Here is a 21,408-nt window from a genome sequence, read left to right as displayed (position 1 = left end):
TTAGTATAAATTCACCACTTTGGAACTATGTATAAAATACGAATTGGTATGCACTTTTGAATTGACTTATAAAACAATAACAATCATAATACCAAAAGATTATTTGGAAATTCGAATAATATTGGACATTTTTGAAAAGTATACTATTAATAAATTAGTATAAAATTTTCTATTGGTTTATTAAAAATCAACAACTAAAATGACAGGATAAAAAAAATGGGAAAAAAACTTAAAAATACCTCATCTATTTTTTATTTGGAAGTTTAATACCTCGTCTTTTTTTGTTGGAAGAAAAATACCTCATTTAATTAAAACGTGTGATTTAATACTCAAACTAATAAATTTTGTTAGTTTCATACTTACGATTTTTTGACAAAAATAAAATTCTGTTTTTACCTTTACTATATCAATTAATAATTAATTTTAAATGATTTGGTATTAATTTATAATTTTATTTGAATTAAAATTAATAAAGAAATATTAAATAAACTTAATTTTAATTCAAATAAACCTATAAATTAAGAAAAATTCTTGGGTTTACAAAAGAGTGATTAGGGTTTAGATTTTACAATTAAACGAAATTATATATCGGTTTGGGTTTACAAAATAGTGGTTAGGGTTTAGATTTTATAATTAAACAAAATTATATGTCGGTTTGGGTATACAAATAGTGGTAGGGTTTAGATTTTACAATCAAACAAATTTATATGTCGGTTTGGGTTTATAAAAGAGTGGTTAGGGTTTAGATTTTAAAATTAAAAAAAAAAAATATGTCGGTTTGGGTTTATAAAAGAGTGGTTAGGGTTTAGATTTTACAATTAAACAAAATTGTATTTTAATTTGGGTTTATAAAAAATGATTAGGGTTTAAATTACATAATTAAACAAAATTATATGTCGGTTTGGATTTATAAAAAAGTAATTTAGATTTACATATTATAATTAAAAACTATAATATAATGTTTAGAATTAATAACTTTAAAATTGAATGATATACAGATTTTATTTCTTTAATTAATAATTTGTTTCCCTAATTAAGTGGGGATGAATCCGAGAATTGTCCATAAATTAATATCAAGTCATTTAAAATTAATTATTAATTGATATAGTAAGGGTAAAAACGGAATTTTATTTTTGTCAAAAAATCGTAAGTATGAAACTAGCAAAATTTATTAGTTTGAGTATTAAATCACACGTTTTAATTAAATGAGGTATTTTTTTTCCAACCAAAAAAGACGAGGTATTAAACTTCCAAATAAAAAAATAGATGGTGTATTTTTAAGTTTTTTTTCCTAAAAAAAATGGAAACATAACTAATGGTTAATAGCTGTTGTTCAATACAACTTTATGACAGGTAGTTTTTGGACTTTTATTAGCAATTAACTTTGTTGGTAACCAATAAAATAAAATTACGAGTCGATTACGACCACTTTATTTTTTGGTTTTTTGTTACACCCAGATATTGATGATTTGCGTTGAAGGAAAAACAATTACGTAAGAAAAAAAAATTTATGCCTTGTAGATTTATGTTACTTAAAAAAAAATTATATAGGTTGGTTACAAGAAAATGTTATAGATACACTTAAGAATATTCTAAAGAATTTTTTTAAAAAAATTCAAATGATTTATACAATATCCAAAATAAAATTTTTAATATTATATGTATTATTACAAAATATATATTATTAGCCATAAAAATATATTGTTAGGCGGAAAAATATACTGATTTAGCACGGATGTTAATCTAATAAATTTATTATTTTGTTCATTTCATATTGTAGATAAATTTCAAAGGCAGAAACGGGTAGTTCACCAAAATATTGTTAATATTTTAACGAATCAAAACGAGTCACGTAATCACTTTAGATTTTATTCTAATTTTTAAATCTAACTTTTATTAATTATTTATTTCTTTTTTTTGTTCATTTTATTATTTTAAAGGTCACACTTGGTCTCTCTGTTTCTGCAAAGTCTCTCACACAAAGAAGAAGAAGAAGAAGAAGAAGAGAATCAATGGCGAGTTGCTTCAGCTACGTGTCTTCTCGTAACAAATGTTACCAATACAGCTTCTCTCGCGCTGGTCTCAGATCATCTACCTCCGATCTTGGCGACGGAACCGTCCTCCATTGTTGGATCCCACAGACTCACATCGACACCAAGCCTACGCTCCTCCTCCTCCACGGGATCGGAGCTAACGCTATGTGGCAGTGGGACCGCTTCATCGACCGGTTTATCCCCCGGTTCAACGTCTACGTACCGGACCTCATATTCTTTGGCGACTCGTACACCACTAGGCCAGACCGGTCAGAGTCTTTCCAGGCGAGTTGCGTCATGAAGGCGATGGATGGTTACGGTGTTGGGAAGGTGACCGTTGCTGGGCTCAGCTACGGAGGCTTCGTGGCCTACTCGTTGGCGGCGCAGTTTAAGGAGAGGATAGATCGGGTTGTGCTAATATGCGCCGGGGTTGCTCTGGAGGAGAAAGACGTGGAGGACGGGATGTTTAAAGTGAAGAGCCCTGAGGAGGCGGCTACCCTTTTGTTCCCTCAGTCTCCTTCGATGCTCCGGCGGCTTCTCCAGTTATCTTTCTACAAACCGCCCATTTGGATACCTTCTTGCTTTGCCATGGACTACATTCATGTAAGTCTTTCTTCTTCTGCGATTTCAATCATTGTGGTTATAATTAGTTAGCTCTCTATTCTTTCACAATGAAGCAAGCTATATAGTATACTATCAATTAATGTTCGTTGAGAAAAAGTTTCAAGAGTCTCGAGTTACTTAGTTTAGTTATAAAAAGCACCAAAGTTTTGAGGTTCGCAAGACTAATTAGTACAGTAGATTTCTTTGTCTGATTGATTGATTGATTGATTGATTTGTTGCTTTGCAAAGGTAATGTGTAAAGATTATCTACAAGAAAGGAAAGAACTTGTGGAAGCTCTGCATAAGGGTAGAAGATTCTCAAACCTTGCAAAGATAACACAGGTCTGAGGTCTCTCTCTCTCTCTCTCTCTCTCTATTTGAGTTCATAAAGATATAATAACTCAAGGAGATTATCATTGTTTGAATTCTTCTAATACGTAAAACATTGAAATATGCTGCAGCCGACGTTGATTATATGGGGAGTGGAAGATCAAGTTTTTCCAGTGGAATTAGCTCATCGATTGCAAAGGTTTGTATATTTTGTTTTGGTGTCCGATTCATGTTGTCAATTATAGACAGTAGTAATAGATAATTAAATGTGAGTTTCTTTTTGTTTAAAAGATATTTAGGGGAAGACAGAGCACAACTAGTGTTACTAAAGAAGACAGGACATGCGATAAATGAAGAGAAACCAAAAGAGATGTACAAACACATGAAATCTTTTCTTTGCACTGACGCTCTAGCTATGATGATTCCTTCTACAGAAGACAGTGCTAATAAGAGAGTCATGTTAGCTAACCTGATATCCCCAGATCATCATCAGATCAACAAGTGATGCGTATACTTTGTACTTTGCCAAGTAGTTTTTATTAGTTAGAACATAATTAAAATCATTGTTCAGCTTGTTCCCACAGTGATGTGTCATTTTATATTACTGTTAAAAAAGACATTGCTTCAAGTTGGAGTTTAAGTATCTCAAGAAAGTAATATGTTTTTTTTTTTTTTTTTCCTTTTTCTTTATCTTTAATAAGGTTGGTTATCAATAAGATATTGATTTCGTAAATTAAACCGATCAAGTTGAAATTCTCGTATTAATACGGTTTCTCACTTTCTCCAATTGCACGCCGGTGACACCTACCTCTCCGGTGGGTTTTATTTATGTAGTACTAACTAGAGTATTAAGCTATTAATTAATGAATTATTATAATTAAGTAAAATATAATAAATTTAATATAATTTTGTTTTGGTAATAATAAAGAAGTTGAAGGGCTAAAGTTGGGAGAGTGAGAGTTTCTCTTTGTTTGTCTCTCCTCGTTTCATTTGAGTCTACTCGTTTTTTTCTTATCTATCGAGAGAGAGAGAGAGAGCGCACAACAACTCTCCCGTCGTCACTCATTCGATTACGGTAATGATTCTGCTTCCTCTTCTTCGATTCGAATCATCCAAACTTTGATTAGTTCTTCCACAGTTTCCTTTCACTTGTGCTGATTCTTCTTTTTTTCATCCGCAAGAAGATTTAATTTTTTTTGCGGCAGGGGTTAGTTGGGTGACACAAAAGTTCGTGTTTTTAATAAGATTCTTTCCTTGAACTGTGTCTTTATTTTTGCTCAGTGGTTGAAGAAATCGTATGTTTTGTAATGGGTGCGGTGAAAGTGAAACTCTTTTCTTTTTTGTCTTGCATCTGTTCGCTGGTCGGAAATTTTTCATGAAAATTGTATTAATATCTTACTTAGGTTTTAAAAAAAAGCTTTCATCTTTTGGTTTGTTTGTTTAAAGTTGGCTAGGGTTTTTTTATGTAAGCTGAATCTACTTGGTGTGCCTGTGTTGCAGGGGAGTGTTTAATGGCTCTTATACAATTTGGAAGTTCATCATGTGTTGCTCATTGGGGGATTCTTCGTCCTCAGTTTGCTGTTAAAGCTTTTTATCCTACCAGATTCGAATCTCACCATGACAAGTACTAATTCACTTTTTACCATGCCTTAGTTTCAATTGACCCCATCCCTTGTATAACTTAGTAAGGCTTTGTAGAGTTTATATATCTGAAAAAGCTAATTCGAGTGGTTTTGATTTTGATAACCTTTTTGCAGTTGCATCAGCCAAATAAATTGTTTGGGAGCTTCAAGGTCGAGTATGTTCTCACAGGGCTCCTTGCCCTTCTTGTCACTGAAAGGACTATCCCGAAATACACATTCTCGTAGAGGAGCTCGTTTCACTGTTAGAGCCGATACTGTATGTTTTCACTCCCTTTCTTTGCATATTCAGTGATGATTCTCTTAATTTCTTATATACTTTTTCTTGTTGTTGTTGTTGCAAAATTAAGCTTTTTTATGCTAACGAGTGTGTGTGTGTGTGTGTGTTCAATTTCCAGGATTTCTATTCTGTCCTTGGAGTCTCGAAAAATTCAACCAAAGCTGAGATTAAAAGTGGTATGTGATTTCATTTCACCGAGTTCAACAGTGATGTGTAGCTTTCGTTGATGATTCTCTCTGAGCTTCATGTGTTCAGCTTGTCGAGTTGTGATCTTCGATAGTTTGACAAGGAAATTGTTTTGCTCTGCACCTATTTTTCAGCTTATCGGAAGCTCGCGAGGAGTTACCATCCGGATGTGAACAAGTAAGTTTAACTTAAATTCAAGCATCCAATATAAGTTGCAAATATGTGTTATTACCTTCCTGCATAGAAATTGGTGTGTTTTTTGTTAGAGCTCAATTACAAATATTTGAGAAACGCTATAGAAAGAGAATTGAAACTGCTTCTGAAGGTTTTAGTCGTGACCATTCTGTTTACACTTTGATTACAGGGATGCTGGGGCAGAAGATAAATTTAAAGAAATCAGTAATGCATATGAGGTAAAGTCCATCTTCTTCTTTAGTTGCTTTTAGCTTTAATGATTGTGCTGATACTTCAAAGAGCCTAACCATTGTTTTATTTTCTTGCAGATCTTATCAGATGATGAAAAAAGATCTCTATACGACAGATATGGCGAGGCAGGAGTTAAAGGCGCTGGAATGGGAGGCATGGGGGTATATATATATATTCTTCTCTTTTGACATTTGAATCAGCATTCTGATGATCTGACATTGCTGTTCTTTTTAATGTAATATTGCAGGATTATAGTAATCCATTTGATCTATTCGAGTCATTATTCGAAGGAATGGGTGGGATGGGAGGAATGGGCGGTGGAATGGGTAGTAGAGGTTCAAGGAGCAGAGCTATCGACGGTGAAGACGAGTATTACTCACTAATCTTGAATTTCAAAGAAGCTGTTTTTGGTATCGAGAAAGAAATTGAGATATCTCGGTTAGAGAGCTGTGGGACTTGCAATGGTTCTGGAGCAAAGGCAGGAACCAAACCGACCAAATGCAAAACGTGTGGCGGGCAAGGACAGGTGGTAGCATCGACAAGAACACCACTCGGTGTATTCCAACAAGTCATGACTTGCTCTCCATGTAACGGAACTGGAGAGATTTCAAAACCATGTGGCGCATGCTCAGGAGATGGACGTTTGAGAAGGACAAAGCGGATTAGTCTTAAAGTTCCTGCTGGTGTGGACTCTGGAAGTAGGTTAAGAGTAAGGGGAGAAGGGAACGCGGGAAAGAGAGGTGGATCATCAGGAGACCTCTTTGCTGTTATTGAGGTGATTCCGGATCCGATTCTGAAGCGTGATGATACGAATATACTTTATACGTGTAAGATATCGTATGTAGATGCCATATTGGGAACGACTTTGAAGGTTCCTACAGTGGATGGAGAGGTGGATTTGAAAGTACCAGCAGGGACACAACCGAGCACGACGCTGGTGATGGCGAAAAGAGGAGTTCCGGTTTTGAATAAGAGTAAGATGAGAGGTGATCAGTTAGTGAGAGTGCAAGTTGAGATTCCTAAGAGATTGAGTAAAGAAGAGAAGAAACTTGTTGAGGAGCTTGCTGATATGAGCAAGAACAAGGTAGCTAATAGCAGGAGATAAAACCAAACACACAGATTATGAAAAAATGTGGTGTTATATATAGATTCATCATCATCCTCCTCTAGCTGCTTGTCTTCTTTCTAATGATGGAGAAGATAAAGCAAAGAGGGAGAAGAAAGACTTATATTAGGTGAGAGGAAAATTGAAGAACACTTTCTTTGGTTTTTTCCTCTTCAATTTTTGTATTTTACTTTTTTAAAAACAATTTTTATGGATTTATCAGGATTCAGGCTAGGTCTTGATTGTATTGTACTGTTATTTATACATTTGAATCTTCTTTTTTAAATTATTATGAAAAGTTGTTATTAAACAAAGACAAATGTACAGTTGCAGAAGAACAGACAAAAATGAGAAGGAGACAAATGTGTCAAGCTGCAGTAACGATGGTTTGAAGTAGAGTTTCCAGGTCTTTCAATCTACAAACAACAACAAGGAAAGACGATAAGTTAGCTAATAATGGGTACGAGGAAAAGAGAGAACCTTTTGGCAAAATTCTTGTGAGATACTCTAAGTGGAATTGATTGATGTATGAGCCTACTTACTTCACATTACTGAGGTCAGGGTATACAGAGATAGCATCTTTGAAATCCTGAAACCCAAGTTTTTGACTGTTATTAATACCAAGAGTTGTAAAAGAGAATAGGAGAAGAGGGAAGAGAAGAAGATGAAGATGTTGTTGACCAGACCTGATCAGAGGTTGAAGAAGTGTATGTGATCACACATGACATCCCTGCTTTTGTAGCAGCCTATAGATTGATATTCAAAAGCCAGTTTAGGGTGTTTGGAGGTGTATGTAAGAAGAGCGAAGACGAGCAAAAGATAAGATATTTTTTACCTGCAGGCCAATCACACTGTCCTCTATGACCAAACAGTCTTTCACTGAAACACCTAGCTTCTGCAATCAACAGAATCCAAAATCTGTGAGACTTGGCTAATTCTTGTTAAGTTTTAATATAAAGTTTTTGCTTTCTTGGATTGATATTACCTCGGCAGCTGTAATATATATCGAAGGATCGGGTTTTTTCTCCTTCACATCATCCCCTGCAATAACAAATGGATTCGAGAACTTGGAAAAAGTGTTTAACACAGACATACCGAGTGAGTAAGTAACTCTTAAGAGAGAAAGTGATGAAATCACCTGCAAGGAAGCAATCAAGTCCTTGGAACCGCTCCTAAGATGACATAAATATAACTGATAAAGAAAAGAAATAAAAAAAAACTCGAAAGAAGCACGGTCAAATGATAAGAGAGTGGCGAAAAGAAAACAACTCACGATGTCGATGAGGTTCTCGAGACACATTATAACCGAACTCTTTGTAGCTGCAGAACAAACAGCTAGTTTTTTCCCCTGTAGTAAAAGAAGAGTATTTCAAGAACCTAAATTCCAATTCAGACATTTACAAAAAGGTAATATATGAAAAGAAGATCTCATTACGTACAGCAGCTTTTGCTTCATCCATTAGTCTTATTACACCAGGTCTTGGTTCTACCTGAAATCCAAAAAAACAGAGAGATTTATTATTATTAGTTTATCTCCTCAGAACAAATCAAAAACTAAGATAATCAAAACAACTTACACTTCCTGATTTTATGATTTCTTTATACCTCTCAGTTTTCCAATCCTGCAAAAGATATAAAATTCAAACCTTTTAGTTTTGCAGTTAAAAACTATTTAGAGATAAAGTGAGTGAGTGAGTGAGTGAGTGAGTGACCTGAAGAGTATCGATTAACTTGGCTCGATCATCATCACTCTCAGGAGGTGAGACAAAAATGGTTGAAGTTGGCCATCCGTTTTCTTTAAAATACCAACGCATTTTAGGTTTTCCACCACCGACTAGGTTCTGAAACTTATCGTAGAAGTCGAGGCTCCAGTCAAGAGACTCAGAGGAAGAAGGAGGGCAACGAACATCGAAATGCGAGAAAGCGTCGTTGTAAGCTTGACGGTGTAAGTTTTCCGACTCGAGGATCACACCGTCGCAGTCGAAAATGAGAGCTTCGAGTGACCGTGAAGGAGGAGGAGACGACGATGATAATGCCGAGACAGGAGATACTCTGGTTTTCGAGTAAACGCTTCTTGATTTGAAACGCAGCGTTTTGAAGCCGACGACGAGCAGCGACGACGAGGTAGAAGAAAGGGAGGATGAAACGGCGGTGGAAGGAGAGAGGAGTACCGCTGAGTGGTTGCAATAAACAACCGCCATTGATGATGATGATGAGGAGTACCGCTGAGTGGTTACAGAGAAGGACTTTGTGACGACTTCTTATGAGATAAAATAGGCAAAAATAAAAATCTGTGGCTCCTAATCGTTTCTGTAAGGCTAATCTTCTTCTTTGCATTTTAACGGTCATCAACTTAACTTTTACCGCTCTTTTTTGTTTTTTTTTTTTTTTGTTCCATATAAGTATTTTCACCACCATAGCCTTAAACTTTTTATATCCAATAAAAACAGATTTTAAAAGAAATAGAAATCTATGATCCATTAAATTCTCTAATTTTGTTGTAAATGATTATGGCATGGTTTATAATTATCCATTTTTTGTTTTTCCTTTAGTTCTTCTGTTTTATAGATATAAAAGGAAGTTAGTATATAAGATGGTGACAAATATAGAAAGGGGAGTCGTGGTCCATCATGAATTCAAATCATATCTTACAAAAGGGTTAGGTGATAAAATAGAAAATTATTAATCTTTAAGATTCATATGTATGCAACTTGATTGGTGGATTTGGTTGGTGAAGCCCTATTTATGTCATTAACCCCAATTCCTAGTCTTCCCCCTTATTAATTTTAAAAAATGTTTTATCGAGCTACCTAACAAAAGTGTAATTACATACGAGTCATAAGTTATTTCAAAATTTTCAATGCACACAATTATAAAATATTTAAACCATAAACAAACGAAAAAGATTGTGAATATGTAAACTATCCATTTTTATTAATTAGTTCAATCAAATTGAAACATTCTTTACTTTGAATATACAACAAAATTAGTCATTTCATAATTGTAAAATTCGTCCTAAAGAGAGAGAATGCTTCTTCCACGTCTTGAACAAAAAAAAAATATCTCAAAGGACGAAATTTACGTAAATACCCTTCGACGGCTTTAAATTCCAAAAATCCCCCAACAACCCTCTTTTTTTTTTTTTTTTTTTGTCTGCAAAAGAAACTCTGAAAAGTCCAAACCAACCCTCCCCCTATAAATATATAAAATTCACAGTGTCTTCTCTCTCCTCACATCATCAACCGCCCCCCATTCTCATTCTCTCTCTCTCCATACCAAACCAAATCAAATCAAATCCAAGAGAGAGACAGAGTCAGAAACAGAGTTAATTCATGGCTCTTTCAAACGCCGCCTCCAGATCTATCTACGTTACCAGCGGCGACGCTCGTCTCTCTCACCGTCAAACCAACCGTCAATCTTCCTTCTTCACATTTCATCCCGCCGCCAAGCCTAACTCCGTTAAACTCGTCACGGCCCTTCACGCCGCTGAGCCTTCTAGAAACTCTGTTTCCGTTGCGTCCCCATCTTCTTCTGGTGCATTGAAATGGACTCCAGAGAGCTGGAAACTGAAAAAAGCTCTGCAGCTTCCTGATTACCCTGACGCTAACGAGCTTGAGTCTGTGCTTAAGACGATTGAGGCTTTCCCTCCTATTGTATTCGCCGGAGAAGCTAGGAATCTCGAAGAGAGATTGGCTGAGGCTGCTGTTGGTAAAGCTTTTCTTCTTCAAGGAGGTGATTGTGCTGAGAGTTTCAAGGAGTTTAATGCTACTAATATCAGAGATACCTTTAGGGTTTTGCTTCAGATGAGTATTGTTCTTACCTTCGGAGGCCAAGTTCCGGTTATTAAGGTCAGATCCATCCTCATTCTTCTTCTTCTCCTTTAGCTTCTTCAGATTTATTTGTTATTGACTGGTGATGTGTGTGTGGGTTTAGGTAGGGAGAATGGCTGGTCAATTTGCTAAGCCTAGATCTGATCCGTTTGAGGAGATTGATGGAGTGAAGTTACCTAGCTACAAGGGAGACAACATCAATGGTGACACTTTTGATGAGAAATCTAGGATCCCTGATCCTAATAGGATGATTCGGGCTTACACTCAGTCTGCTGCTACTTTGAACCTTCTTCGAGCCTTTGCCACTGGAGGTTATGCTGCTATGCAAAGAGTTACTCAGTGGAATCTTGATTTTGTTGAAGATAGTGAGCAATCTGACAGGTACACATGTCTCCCATTTTTGTTATACATTTGCTCTAGACTTTGTGTCTTTAGAAATTCATTGCAGACTGCCTTTACTTGGTAGATGTTGTTATTTGTTAATCTTAAGAAAGCTTATTACTTTGAATATGGTTTGAAGAGAATGTTAAAAACAAACTGTAACAAGGTTTAAAACAAACTGTAATCAGAATTAGTGATGTTGATAGCTAGCAACTATTGCAACTCGGCAAGGCCCCTAAAGGTTTTGCTGTTTGTTTACCTCTGTGTTTTGTTGTACAGGTACCAGGAATTAGGTAACAGGGTTGATGAGGCCTTGGGGTTCATGTCTGCATGTGGACTTGGCAAGGATCATCCACTCATGACTACAACTGATTTCTACACATCCCATGAGTGCTTGCTTCTCCCTTACGAGCAATCGTTAACAAGGTTGGACTCTACTTCTGGTCTCTACTATGATTGCTCTGCACACATGGTTTGGTGCGGGGAGCGTACCAGACAATTGGATGGTGCTCATGTCGAGTTTCTCAGGGGGATTGCTAATCCTCTGGGCATTAAGGTACTTTATTTTTTCTCAAAGAATGTATTTACTGAAATACTTAAACTAAGGATTAGGTAGATATCACTTTCGGTTTATGATAAACCAAAACAGAGTAGCATATGAGGTTTATGCTTGGTCTCCTGGCTCGTATTTTTCCTGTTATCTTGCAAATCAGAATAGTGATGGCTGGATTGAGTTGCCATTCGATAATCAAAAGCTATTATTGGTTTGGATTTGAAGCGGAATTGACTAAATATCCAAAACACATGATGCAGGTGAGCAACAAAATGGATCCCAATGAGCTGGTCAAGCTAGTAGAAATCCTGAATCCTAACAACAAGCCTGGAAGAATCACTGTGATTGTGAGAATGGGTGCCGAGAACATGAGAGTTAAGCTTCCCCACCTGATCAGAGCAGTCCGCAGATCAGGCCAGATTGTGACATGGGTATGCGATCCAATGCATGGGAACACCATCAAAGCACCTTGCGGTCTTAAAACACGTGCCTTCGACTCAATCCTGGTACACACTTTATAAGCTAAAACCTCTCATCAGCATAACAAATAGATTTGTCATATATAACAGTGATTAAAACGTCCTGTCTTTTTCTACAGGCTGAAGTCCGAGCATTCCTTGATGTGCACGAGCAAGAAGGAAGCCACGCGGGTGGTATCCATCTCGAGATGACAGGTCAGAACGTGACAGAATGCATTGGAGGGTCCCGCACTGTGACCTACGATGACCTCAGTTCTCGCTACCATACACACTGTGACCCAAGGCTCAACGCCTCTCAGTCTCTTGAACTGGCCTTCATTGTTGCTGAACGGCTCAGGAAGAGAAGAACGAGTAGCTAACGTGTGTCTTGAGTGCTATTTTGTTTTTTGCTTTTTATACACTTTTTGATTCCAAGAACTCTTTCCTCTTTGTACTGTGAGCTGGTGTCTTTATGACTTAAGTTAAAAGCCCAAAAGATCTCTCTAGGAGTAAACCTGTTCCTTTCGGTTGTGTTCTATTAGGCCATCTTTAGGCCATCGGGATAACTTTCCCCCTGTTCTAAACCCAATAAATAATAAAAATATGTAACAGTGGGCTTAGATCAATTTTTTTGATCTTGGTTCAGAATTGATCCAAAGGGTGTTCCAATATTCTTCCTCTCTTCTGATTGGTCGAAAAAAAATTGAGTTTCTTCCTATTCCGTCCTTGTCTCCGTCGTTTCCTTTGTCCGGCTTTTGGCAAATCGAAACCAAATTTCAATCGAAACCAAAATCAAACTCGAAATGCCTTTGTCTCCTCCTCTCCTTTGTCGGGCAAATCTCCGGTCATACAGAGAAGGTTTGTCACAGTCGTTTCCTCTTTTAAGCCCAGTTCTTGCTTTCTCTGTTCTGGGCATACTCGGATCGATTGTTCATGGCAGCACTTGATAGAGAGAAATTGGAATTGAAAAAGGAATCGTGATTCTGAAGATCAGTAGCAGATTGGAGGAGCTAATGCTTTTTGTTTTTGAAACATTGATTAGGAAATATCAACAGAGAGTTATGAGCTTTGTCGTTTTTTTCTTTTTGTTTCGAATTTGATTTTGAATAATGAGATTTTGGGTTTTGTGGACTTATAATTGTTGATGGGTTCTCTTGCATCTGCTTAAATTGTTCATATTGGTTAATAAGCACCAAGTTTAGGACGCTGGGGAGAATTAGACATGCTAGGTTGTGTGTCTGAGCTTTTATAAGTCATTCGATATCTAGTTGGATAGGTAGTAGAATTCATCACTTGCATCTGATCCAGATGAAGATGATGATAGGTTTGCGAAGTTTATGTTTGGAGATAAGTCTAGTATTTGCCTGTAGCTTGACTTTGTCCTTAACTCATGGCACTTCGATAGTTTCCATCACTTGGTTGTTTAGGCAAAAGCATGTTCAATCTATAATTCACAATTATTAGAGTGGCATTTGCTTGGATTTGGTCTCTTTGCCCCTTCTTTGTGTATTCTTTCTCTAGCTGCTGACATTAAAAGGGTTTTTAAATTTTAATTAAAGGATATAGCTTTTTTGATGTTTCAAGAATTGCAGGATCAGCTCCATTGACTTTCACAAAACTTCTACTTATATGGTGACTGCTAGTGACGATGACTCAATTCGTCTCTATGATGTTGCTACCGCTTCGTGAGCTTTCCTTCTCCTATACTTGGACATTATCTCTTGACAATAATTACTCAAATTCAGTATTTCTTCTTCTTGTTTCAGATGTCTCAAGACAATTAATAGTAAAAAGTATGGTGTTGATCTTGTTTGCTTCACTTCCCATCCTACCACTGTCATCTACTCTTCCAGAAACGGATGGGACGGTGAGCTCAATTTCATGTGCATTGCTTTTTCATCATTCCTCATTCTTTCATTTACTTTTTTAACTAACTTTGATATCTTATCTTGTTTAGACTCTCTGAGGCTTCTCTCTTTGCACGATAACAAGTACTTGCGTTACTTCAAAGGACATCATGACAGGTTTCTTTCTTTTTCTGTTTCTTCTTCTTCAACCTTTTTTTCATTTCATTACCGGATGATGTTAAAATTAATCCATATATATTCTACCGCAGAGTTGTTTCGCTTAGCTTGTCCTCTGGTGGGGAATGCTTCATCTCCGGTTCTCTTGATCGAACCGGAGAGTTGTTTCTGCTAGTAGTAGAAGAAGTTGATCTCTGAATTGAGATTCTTTTCCTGCTTAAAGCTGCTCTCTGTTGCCATTTCTTTGCCATCTTCAGAGATGTTTATGTATTATGAATAGATTTGAATTTCTGGGTTAACTTTAAATTGATCAAGTAGTCTAAGAATCCAACACTTTTATGCTGGTGTAGACTTGTGAGACTTTGTGTTTTTTGTAAAATGTTTAAGAATATTTTTATTATAAGAACACCAAAATTAGTTCCCCCATTTTTTTTACCTATGATCTTAACAACTGATCTTAGATTATTTTCACTATATATTTAATCTAAGAACATGAAAAAAAGTTCTCTCATTAAGGATGCCCTTATAGGCATAACACCAAGGGTGTTCTTACTCCAAAAAAATTAGAAAAATAATGAATAGTGGCATAAGAACACCAAGATCAGTTCTTAATGTAGAACTGTTCTTGGCTCAGTTCTAAGTTGATGTGGCAAGCTGTGAATGGATATTATTTTTTGTAAACAATTTTTCACAAATTAAAAGAGGATTTGATTGAGAATATATAGAATAAATTTGGACATTAAACTATATATTAATTAAATAAAATGTTTGTGTGCTTTAATTAAGTAATATGTTTGTTTTTTTTTCTTTTTTTAATGTTTTTTTGTTTCATAAAATTTTGGTATTGTATTCTGAATTTTAGTAAAAGTTTTATAAGTTTGCAATTTAAATGTTATTTTATAAGTTTTTATAATTGTAATATATTTAACATTATTATATTATTAAATCTTATGATCTTAAACATGTTCCCCCAATAACTAACTTTTTAACCAAAGATCTTAACTACTGATCTTACATTATTTTCATAATATATTTACTCTAAAAACACCCAAAATAGTTCCCTCTATAAAGATGCCCTTATGTTAACTTAATGGTAAACCGTGTGACTTACTAGTGTAAATTTGTCTTTACATATATATATGTCGTACACAAACATGAAACTCGTTCGACTTCGTATACTATTGAGTATTGATAGATCTTTGTCTTTTGGCTATTCCGTTCGTAAGGTATGAAATGAATTGATCTTCAGAAAATGAGATTTCAAAATGGCCCATTAGCTCAGTTGGTTAGAGCGTCGTGCTAATAACGCGAAGGTCGCAGGTTCGAAACCTGCATGGGCCATTTAAAATTTGTTTTTTTTTTTTCCTGTGTTTCGTTTTCAAACGTTTTTTTATTTTATTTTTTAATTTAGATACGAGCGGAGAGGTAAACAAACAATCCGACGCCGACGCTTTCGGGACCCATTAATCAATATCGTGTCCCGCTCACTTAATCCAAATCTAATCTCCTACGTACCTTTTTACACTATTCCCGTGCTCCACCAACCATAAGCCCTAGACTTCTCCTCGATCTCATCCACGTGTCCCAAACCTCTCTAAGTTCCACGTGTCATGATCGACGTTCGTCTCACTCTCAGTTACTAAAAGACTCTCGAACACTAGATCACTCTTTTAACCCAACGATTTAGATTAATCATATCAATAATCACCCAACTAGCTTCGTCTTTTTTTAAAAAAATTCTCTCTACGATTCATTCCTCCGTCGCTCTCACCAGTTAACAGCTACAGCACAAAACAAAACTATTCTCTCGATCTCTCAAACCTTGAGAGAAGTGTTGCAACAGTTCGCCGTCAAAATGGCCGGAGGAGGCGGATACGGCGGCGCATCGGGAAAAGTTGATTACGTGTTCAAAGTCGTTCTAATCGGAGATTCAGCTGTAGGTAAATCACAGCTACTTGCTCGATTCGCTAGAGATGAATTCAGTATGGATTCTAAAGCCACCATCGGCGTCGAGTTCCAAACTCGTACGCTCGTTATTGAACAAAAGAGCATTAAGGCTCAGATCTGGGACACCGCTGGTCAAGAAAGGTACGATTCCTTAGTTTCTCCGCGTTTCTGAATTTAATTTACAACTGGATCTGTAAATTTTTTCCATTGAAGCGACTTGGTTTGACTAGAAAAGTTGTGTTTCCTCTTTTGGTTTACTTGTCATTAATTTTGTATGCTAGTTTAGAGAACTCATGGATCCGCCTTGGCTAGATCCTGAATTTGTATACTATAGAGACTTTGATCCGATCTAGCAATTAGGTTATCTGTGGAGGAATCATGCTACATCTCAATTTTGATCAGCTTTACTTATTTGGATTCTACATTTTTAAGGAAGTTGTTATGTTAAAGAGTTAATTGTATAATTCTTTGGCTCATTTCTATTTTTGGAGAACAAGACTTTGGTTTGTGATGTAGTGACTTTGGTTTGGTTGCACTAAGCGCAGATACAGAGCCGTTACAAGTGCCTACTACAGGGGAGCAGTTGGTGCAATGCTGGTTTATGATATGACTAAACGTGAAACCTTTGAGCATATCCCTCGTTGGCTTGAAGAACTGAGAGCACACGCTGATAAGAACATTGTCATTATCCTTATTGGAAACAAGTCTGATCTTGAAGATCAAAGAGCTGTTCCCACAGAAGACGCTAAAGAGTTTGCTGAGAAGGAAGGACTCTTTTTCCTTGAGACCTCAGCTCTAAACGCAACCAATGTCGAAAACTCGTTCAACACTCTAATGACAGAGATATACAATACGGTCAACAAGAAGAATCTTGCATCTGTTGAGAATCAAGGCGAGTCAAATAACCCGGGTTCATTGGCTGGTAAGAAGATTGTCATCCCAGGTTCTGGACAAGACATTCCCGCTAAGACCAGCACGTGTTGTACTTCTTCTTGATCTGTCTCGGTTACAAAGCAAGATTCAATTTTTTTTTTTTACCCTCCTGAATTCTGGTGATAGAGAATGCTATTTTCATTGTATATTCTTTTGGGATCTGGCTTGTTTGCTGGTTCATTAAACATTAATGGTGTGGAATTGGACACCCATAGGAGAAAAAAAAAAGTATCGGAACAATAGCTTTTGATTGAAATGTGAAACAATAGTCTTTGAGAGTTATGTTATCACCAAGCTGTCTCAGCAGTTTTCTAGTTCTTTACTTCTATCAGAAAGTCTCTGGATAAGTTGGTGACAATCAAGTGTTGTGACCATAACGGTTAAGCTAGCTTTGCCCTTCCAGCAACCAATGGCTATTGTTGATGAATTCACTTTGACTGGTTCTGACCCAAGCTGAATATCTGTAGGAAGTAAAAAGACCGTTAAATGCATATCCCACCATGACCAAGCAAAGTATTATCTTATATATAAAACTTAGGGTATTGATACACACCATCAACGAGAACCATAACGCAAGATCCCAAGGCTAGTTCTGCTGCTTTCTCACCAATCTGTGGATGGATAAAATCTAGGAACTTGATTGATTTGTGTTGGAGGAGATTCTTGAAATCCGCCATTGTTGCATAAAGTATTTGCTTGGTCATGTACGGAAGGATCACAGGCAATCCCTCTGAGGTTATTCGGAATGAGCAACAGTTTGCTTCACATTCCTTAGAAGATTGTTTCTCCTGCGTTTTTGGTTGGTTAAAAAGTTTGTATTTAACCGATAGATAGAGGGAGATGAAATTATATTGTTACTTACAAACATCTGGAGGCCAACAGAGGAGATCTTGAGCGGCTTCCCAACAGCAAAATTAAGCTCAAGAACATCCTTAACTGCTTTCGAAACATAGTATATCCTTTTCACGTTTCCGTGGCTGCTTATGTCGCTGTTTCTAGTCACGAGATGACCATACAGCGGAAACAAATCATCTTTGATGCCGTAAAATGTCTTGATCCCCTTGATCACTGTTTCATCTCTCAAGAAAACAACAGGGTAAAGGCCTTTCCACTTCCCTTGTATTAATGGTACTTCTCTCTTGCCTCCCATATCATCAAGTTTTTTAGCCAATTCTACTATGCCTTCTTCGCTTGTGTTCTCTTTCTCTGAAACTTCTACTTCTAAAACTATTTCATCTACACCCTCTTCAGGTTTAGTAACCACAGTGTCATATACTGCTTCATTCGAGTTGATGGTCTTTCTTGTAGAAAAATTCCTTCTCTGATTTATTTTCTCCTGAAACTCTGCAAGAAAATGATCCGCGAATCGTATTAAAGAATCAACTAGAGAGGTTATACAACAGTAAGTTATTCAAATTTACCTGGTAGAGGTGAAACTTTGTGAAGGACTGCAATGAAAAATCCTCCAGTGTTTTGATCATGAGGCAGTATCCTCATACAACGTTCAAGGGGAAGATCACAGACTTCCTCAGCTGATTCATCAGAAGAGATAGGAGTCATTTCTTCGTAGCTGTTTCCGCCACCCGTTGAGTCTTTATCACTTTTACCAGAAGGAAACATGCTCTTAAGAACTCCGTCTCTCTGTGACTTTGGAACTTCTTTGTAAGATCTATACCAGCCACCTCTATCATGCACCTAAATCCACACAGATACAAATCCAGATCAAAACTTCATCACTCTTTTGTCTTACTTCAAAGTCCAGTAATAAGTCTATTTTTACCTTCCATTTCTTAAGACCTGGTCTTCTAATAAGTTCAGGAAGCTTATCTGAAACATCTACAAGCTCAACAGAGCATCCACACCTCCTCAGAATCTGAAGAATACTAACAATAATATATCAGCATCCAAAAGAATGGGTTTATGGCGAAAGAAGAAAGAAACTAATAGATTACTTCAGCAACAACAGCTTCATCTTCGATTGGGTTCATTGAGCAGGTTGAGTATATCATTCTCCCACCAACTTTTAACAGAGATAAACCTAAAGCCACGAGACAATGCAAATGAAAATCAAAATGTAAGATTCTGCTAATGGAACCTTGTTAGGAAAGAAGAAGCTTACCTCTCATGGCAAGCACAACCTGTAGACTATGAAGTCCATTGCCAGATCCAGAATTCCTGTGAAGAAACCAAGTAAGAATGTTGAAGCAACAAATGTTAATTTGGAAGCTCGGAAATGTGAACAAACCATCTTCGCCATATGTCTGGAGCCTTGCGCAGAGTACCATCACCGCTACATGGGACATCACATAGGACACGATCAAAGAGAAGCTGGTCAATGGGGTGATGATTAATCTCAGATGCTTCTTTGGACAAGGTTCCCTTGTTGTTGCAGTTAGGGAAATGTTGACCTTCATTGTTAGTGACCATCAAGTTGGTCGTACAAGTTCTTTTCGTTTGGTGAATAAGAAGGTTAGATCTTTTATAGTCCACATCATTCGCCACCACCTGATTCAACCAAAACAATTAGAAACAAGAAAAAAATATTTATCAACCAAAATAACTGGAGATGATAAAGTATAACAAACCATTCCTTTAGGTAGAGATCCTGATTCTGATGATTCATGTATTATTTCAAGCAGCTGAAATGTCTTGGAACCAGGTGCAGCACACACTATTCAGAAAGAAAAAAAAAAAAGAGAAAGTGAATCAGTTAATGGTTACTCCTAAAGTCCAAAGCAAACCCAAACAATGTCGAATAAGAAACACTCACTGTCGAGTATAAAATGATCTGGATGTACATCAAGGAAGAGAGGTGGAACCTGCATGATCATAAAATCAACAACGAAAACTATAAAAATGTACCGATGAATGATATTAAAAGAATGTTACACACTACCATACCATGCTAACTGACTCTTGCCTGGTCATGTTGCCAACTTCAGTTTCTAACTTTAGAAACTCATGGAACCTGAATAAGACCCCAATAGAAAAGGCTAAAATAACTAGAAGAGAGCATGAACTCAAACAAGTAAGACAATGGAATTGAATACATGTTTTGAAGCAACTGGCATGGCATGAGAAACAAAGTTGTGTACCTCTCAAGTGTCTGGTTTTTCCTAATCTCTTTGCGTGAAAAATTAGAATGCCAAGCAAGATTATTAGGGTACCAAGGCAAAGGCTTGATAGCCTCCAATTCACCACTCTCTACAGCCTAAGTAAAAAAAGGCAAAGAATCCAACTTTTGAGAATTATACAAAATAATACAAAAACAAAAAAAAAAAACACAAGATTCAATGAAATATGTATACCTCAGCCTGAAGAGTTCATGAAATCATTCTCTAACTTGAGTCGAAGATCATCGCAAAATTGACCACTAAAGAAGTAAAAAACATTAAACCAAGAATGATGATGAAACTGTTTAAAGATTCAAGGATGGAGATAAACTAAAGCATACATACTTGGAATTAACTCTGAAAGCAGCAGGCAATGGCTTACGAAGAGTCTCCATAAACGAATCCCACTCTTCTGCTTTCACTATCCTTTGCTCCTTAAAGACACAACAAGAAAGAACAATACACAATGTTGTTGTTTAGGGAGCAAGATTTCTAGATTTCTTAGTATAAAGTTATAGTACCTTACTACCTTGTAATACTCCTCGAAATCAAGATTTGACCAGATTGGCTTTTGGAAGTTGGAAGCATCATCGGATTTGAGGGGTTTTTGAATATTCTCTCTACTCTTTTCGATTTGATTTCTATTCGACGTACCTCTGTGTCGTCTCCCTCTTCTTCCCATCTTTGTTTGTTTCCGTCGCCGAGTTTTTTTGTTTTTTCGCCGGCGATGTCGCAACGATGGCTGGGTTTTTCAGAAGGTTTAATAGATTTTTATTTTATTTAAAAAAAAAAAAAAAAAACATTTTAATGGAAAAGAATACGTTTGAAATTAATCATACGCGCATATATTAGGCGCGTCACGCGTGCTTATAATTTTATTTTTCTACAATTATTATTTTTTTTTTTTTTGTAAACGAACAATTATTATTATTTGTCTAAGAAGAAGCATGTTTATAGATTTTACAAAATTTACGAAATAAAAATCTAAAACTGGTTAGTACTTAGTAGTGATCACAAAATTTTTTGAATTACAGAATATGGTTTTATCTCTTTTTTTTTCATTTCTATATAATTATTGGCTATTTGTCTAATTCAATGTATTTGTTACAAAGGCTCTCTGAAGAAGCTTTTGTGAACTGATTATGAGATTTCTCTACCTGAGCGTAATAAAAGTATTTATAAACAGTCAAATCTAATAATACTAATAACGGTATTAGTTAACCTACACAAAGCCCAACAAAAACAAAAAGGTTGGTCTAGTTAACCTATTGGATTGGGAAGAGATATATATTAGTTAACCTACACAAAGCCCAACAAAAACAATTTCAGCCCATCAAACATGGTCAATTTCTTCTATCACTTTTTTTTTTTTTGGTATAAGTTTCTTCTATCACTTGACATTTAGCATTTGATCGTTAGAAATTTCATAAATCAAATTGTATAAATTTTAGCATACAAGTTTACTTTGAAATTATAAAATTTTAATTTTTTTATAGAATACTTGGCTTATTTTTATAATATAATGAGGCATTATTGTATTTTGTATATATTAAAATGCAAGAGAGT

General features: G+C 36.1%; 6 protein-coding genes, 1 non-coding gene and 1 pseudogene across 11 annotated transcripts; 6 read left to right on the top strand and 2 right to left on the bottom strand.

Annotated features, from left to right (window-relative positions):
* The first annotated feature begins 1,917 nt into the window (after positions 1 to 1,917).
* LOC104729347 (uncharacterized) lies at positions 1,918 to 3,640 on the top strand. 2 transcript variants are annotated; one of them, XM_087477820.1, is made up of 4 exons: positions 1,918 to 2,636; positions 2,886 to 2,978; positions 3,098 to 3,165; positions 3,258 to 3,640. In XM_087477820.1, the coding sequence occupies exons 1-4, from the start codon at positions 2,013 to 2,015 to the stop codon at positions 3,469 to 3,471; spliced, it is 999 nt and encodes a 332-aa protein (XP_087333946.1). In that variant the 5' UTR covers positions 1,918 to 2,012; the 3' UTR covers positions 3,472 to 3,640. The 2 variants fall into 2 exon arrangements, 1 of the variants encoding a protein (XP_087333946.1); XR_015574034.1 differs by having other exon boundaries at positions 1,938 to 2,636; positions 2,886 to 2,985.
* A 248-nt stretch (positions 3,641 to 3,888) lies between these two features.
* On the top strand, positions 3,889 to 6,917 carry LOC104729345 (chaperone protein dnaJ A6, chloroplastic). The gene is made up of 8 exons (XM_010448283.3): positions 3,889 to 4,041; positions 4,467 to 4,590; positions 4,724 to 4,865; positions 5,005 to 5,062; positions 5,207 to 5,249; positions 5,437 to 5,485; positions 5,576 to 5,659; positions 5,746 to 6,917. The coding sequence occupies exons 2-8, from the start codon at positions 4,478 to 4,480 to the stop codon at positions 6,601 to 6,603; spliced, it is 1,347 nt and encodes a 448-aa protein (XP_010446585.1). The 5' UTR covers positions 3,889 to 4,041; positions 4,467 to 4,477; the 3' UTR covers positions 6,604 to 6,917.
* LOC104729346 (haloacid dehalogenase-like hydrolase domain-containing protein At4g39970) lies at positions 6,862 to 8,936 on the bottom strand. Of its 3 annotated transcripts, none has more exons than XR_015574033.1 (10): positions 8,316 to 8,914; positions 8,181 to 8,225; positions 8,043 to 8,093; positions 7,877 to 7,951; positions 7,742 to 7,795; positions 7,589 to 7,644; positions 7,439 to 7,498; positions 7,290 to 7,349; positions 7,146 to 7,192; positions 6,862 to 7,019 (listed from the first exon to the last, which is right to left on the bottom strand). XR_015574033.1 is itself a non-coding variant. In XM_010448284.3 (10 exons), exons 1-10 carry the CDS (start codon positions 8,802 to 8,804, stop codon positions 6,971 to 6,973), a joined length of 966 nt encoding a protein of 321 aa, XP_010446586.1. In that variant the 5' UTR covers positions 8,805 to 8,936; the 3' UTR covers positions 6,862 to 6,970. The 3 variants fall into 3 exon arrangements, 2 of the variants coding, with proteins under 2 accessions (XP_010446586.1, XP_087333945.1); XM_010448284.3 differs by having other exon boundaries at positions 7,742 to 7,775; positions 8,316 to 8,936; XM_087477819.1 differs by lacking the exon at positions 7,742 to 7,795 and having other exon boundaries at positions 7,589 to 7,741.
* Positions 8,937 to 9,734: 798 nt separating this feature from the next.
* On the top strand, positions 9,735 to 12,483 carry LOC104729344 (phospho-2-dehydro-3-deoxyheptonate aldolase 1, chloroplastic-like). The gene is made up of 5 exons (XM_010448282.3): positions 9,735 to 10,451; positions 10,537 to 10,814; positions 11,094 to 11,370; positions 11,628 to 11,873; positions 11,966 to 12,483. The coding sequence occupies exons 1-5, from the start codon at positions 9,936 to 9,938 to the stop codon at positions 12,203 to 12,205; spliced, it is 1,557 nt and encodes a 518-aa protein (XP_010446584.1). The 5' UTR covers positions 9,735 to 9,935; the 3' UTR covers positions 12,206 to 12,483.
* Positions 12,484 to 12,536: 53 nt separating this feature from the next.
* Positions 12,537 to 14,275, top strand: LOC104729343 (protein ANTHESIS PROMOTING FACTOR 1). The gene is made up of 5 exons (XM_010448280.3): positions 12,537 to 12,683; positions 13,410 to 13,510; positions 13,592 to 13,692; positions 13,783 to 13,849; positions 13,942 to 14,275. The coding sequence occupies exons 2-5, from the start codon at positions 13,455 to 13,457 to the stop codon at positions 14,045 to 14,047; spliced, it is 330 nt and encodes a 109-aa protein (XP_010446582.1). The 5' UTR covers positions 12,537 to 12,683; positions 13,410 to 13,454; the 3' UTR covers positions 14,048 to 14,275.
* Positions 14,276 to 15,116: 841 nt separating this feature from the next.
* Positions 15,117 to 15,190, top strand: TRNAI-AAU (transfer RNA isoleucine (anticodon AAU)). The gene has a single exon. It is a non-coding gene; the product is annotated as a tRNA-Ile (tRNA).
* A 331-nt stretch (positions 15,191 to 15,521) lies between these two features.
* On the top strand, positions 15,522 to 17,043 carry LOC104729341 (ras-related protein RABA4b). The gene is made up of 2 exons (XM_010448279.3): positions 15,522 to 15,937; positions 16,342 to 17,043. The coding sequence occupies exons 1-2, from the start codon at positions 15,705 to 15,707 to the stop codon at positions 16,790 to 16,792; spliced, it is 684 nt and encodes a 227-aa protein (XP_010446581.1). The 5' UTR covers positions 15,522 to 15,704; the 3' UTR covers positions 16,793 to 17,043.
* Positions 16,957 to 20,620, bottom strand: LOC104729342 (uncharacterized; annotated as a pseudogene). Its single transcript, XR_015574032.1, has 15 exons — positions 20,372 to 20,620; positions 20,188 to 20,276; positions 20,038 to 20,102; positions 19,825 to 19,940; positions 19,631 to 19,697; positions 19,500 to 19,548; positions 19,315 to 19,400; positions 18,975 to 19,234; positions 18,849 to 18,904; positions 18,682 to 18,767; positions 18,510 to 18,602; positions 18,151 to 18,424; positions 17,592 to 18,073; positions 17,283 to 17,517; positions 16,957 to 17,190 (listed from the first exon to the last, which is right to left on the bottom strand). The product of XR_015574032.1 is annotated as an uncharacterized LOC104729342 (transcript).
* Between the last annotated feature and the right edge of the window lie 788 nt (positions 20,621 to 21,408).

Source organism: Camelina sativa, chromosome 12 (assembly GCF_030686135.1).
Source record: "Camelina sativa cultivar CO46 ecotype springtype chromosome 12, ASM3068613v1".
NCBI classification, from domain to species: Eukaryota; Viridiplantae; Streptophyta; class Magnoliopsida; order Brassicales; family Brassicaceae; genus Camelina; species Camelina sativa.
This window is presented reverse-complemented; position numbering and strand designations above follow the sequence as displayed.

Bases quoted from the DNA above. Each gene is read 5' to 3' on its own strand.
- LOC104729347 (XM_087477820.1), top strand. From the start codon at position 2,013: ATGGCGAGTTGCTTCAGCTACGTGTCTTCTCGTAACAAATGTTACCAA. The intron at 2,637-2,885 runs GTAAGTCTTTCT...TGCTTTGCAAAG, and splicing joins TTGCCATGGACTACATTCAT to GTAATGTGTAAAGATTATCT. The intron at 2,979-3,097 runs GTCTGAGGTCTC...AATATGCTGCAG, and splicing joins ACCTTGCAAAGATAACACAG to CCGACGTTGATTATATGGGG.
- LOC104729345 (XM_010448283.3), top strand. From the start codon at position 4,478: ATGGCTCTTATACAATTTGGAAGTTCATCATGTGTTGCTCATTGGGGG. The intron at 4,591-4,723 runs GTACTAATTCAC...ACCTTTTTGCAG, and splicing joins TTCGAATCTCACCATGACAA to TTGCATCAGCCAAATAAATT. The intron at 5,660-5,745 runs GTATATATATAT...GTAATATTGCAG, and splicing joins CTGGAATGGGAGGCATGGGG to GATTATAGTAATCCATTTGA.
- LOC104729346 (XM_087477819.1), bottom strand. From the start codon at position 8,804: ATGGCGGTTGTTTATTGCAACCACTCAGCGGTACTCCTCTCTCCTTCC. The intron at 7,742-7,876 runs GTGAGTTGTTTT...GCTTCCTTGCAG, and splicing joins TCGAGAACCTCATCGACATC to GTGATTTCATCACTTTCTCT. The intron at 7,193-7,289 runs GTCTGGTCAACA...CTTGGGTTTCAG, and splicing joins CTTCTTCAACCTCTGATCAG to GATTTCAAAGATGCTATCTC.
- LOC104729344 (XM_010448282.3), top strand. From the start codon at position 9,936: ATGGCTCTTTCAAACGCCGCCTCCAGATCTATCTACGTTACCAGCGGC. The intron at 10,452-10,536 runs GTCAGATCCATC...GTGTGGGTTTAG, and splicing joins GCCAAGTTCCGGTTATTAAG to GTAGGGAGAATGGCTGGTCA. The intron at 11,874-11,965 runs GTACACACTTTA...CTTTTTCTACAG, and splicing joins GTGCCTTCGACTCAATCCTG to GCTGAAGTCCGAGCATTCCT.
- LOC104729343 (XM_010448280.3), top strand. From the start codon at position 13,455: ATGGTGACTGCTAGTGACGATGACTCAATTCGTCTCTATGATGTTGCT. The intron at 13,693-13,782 runs GTGAGCTCAATT...TATCTTGTTTAG, and splicing joins TTCCAGAAACGGATGGGACG to ACTCTCTGAGGCTTCTCTCT. The intron at 13,850-13,941 runs GTTTCTTTCTTT...ATTCTACCGCAG, and splicing joins TTCAAAGGACATCATGACAG to AGTTGTTTCGCTTAGCTTGT.
- LOC104729341 (XM_010448279.3), top strand. From the start codon at position 15,705: ATGGCCGGAGGAGGCGGATACGGCGGCGCATCGGGAAAAGTTGATTAC. The intron at 15,938-16,341 runs GTACGATTCCTT...CACTAAGCGCAG, and splicing joins GACACCGCTGGTCAAGAAAG to ATACAGAGCCGTTACAAGTG.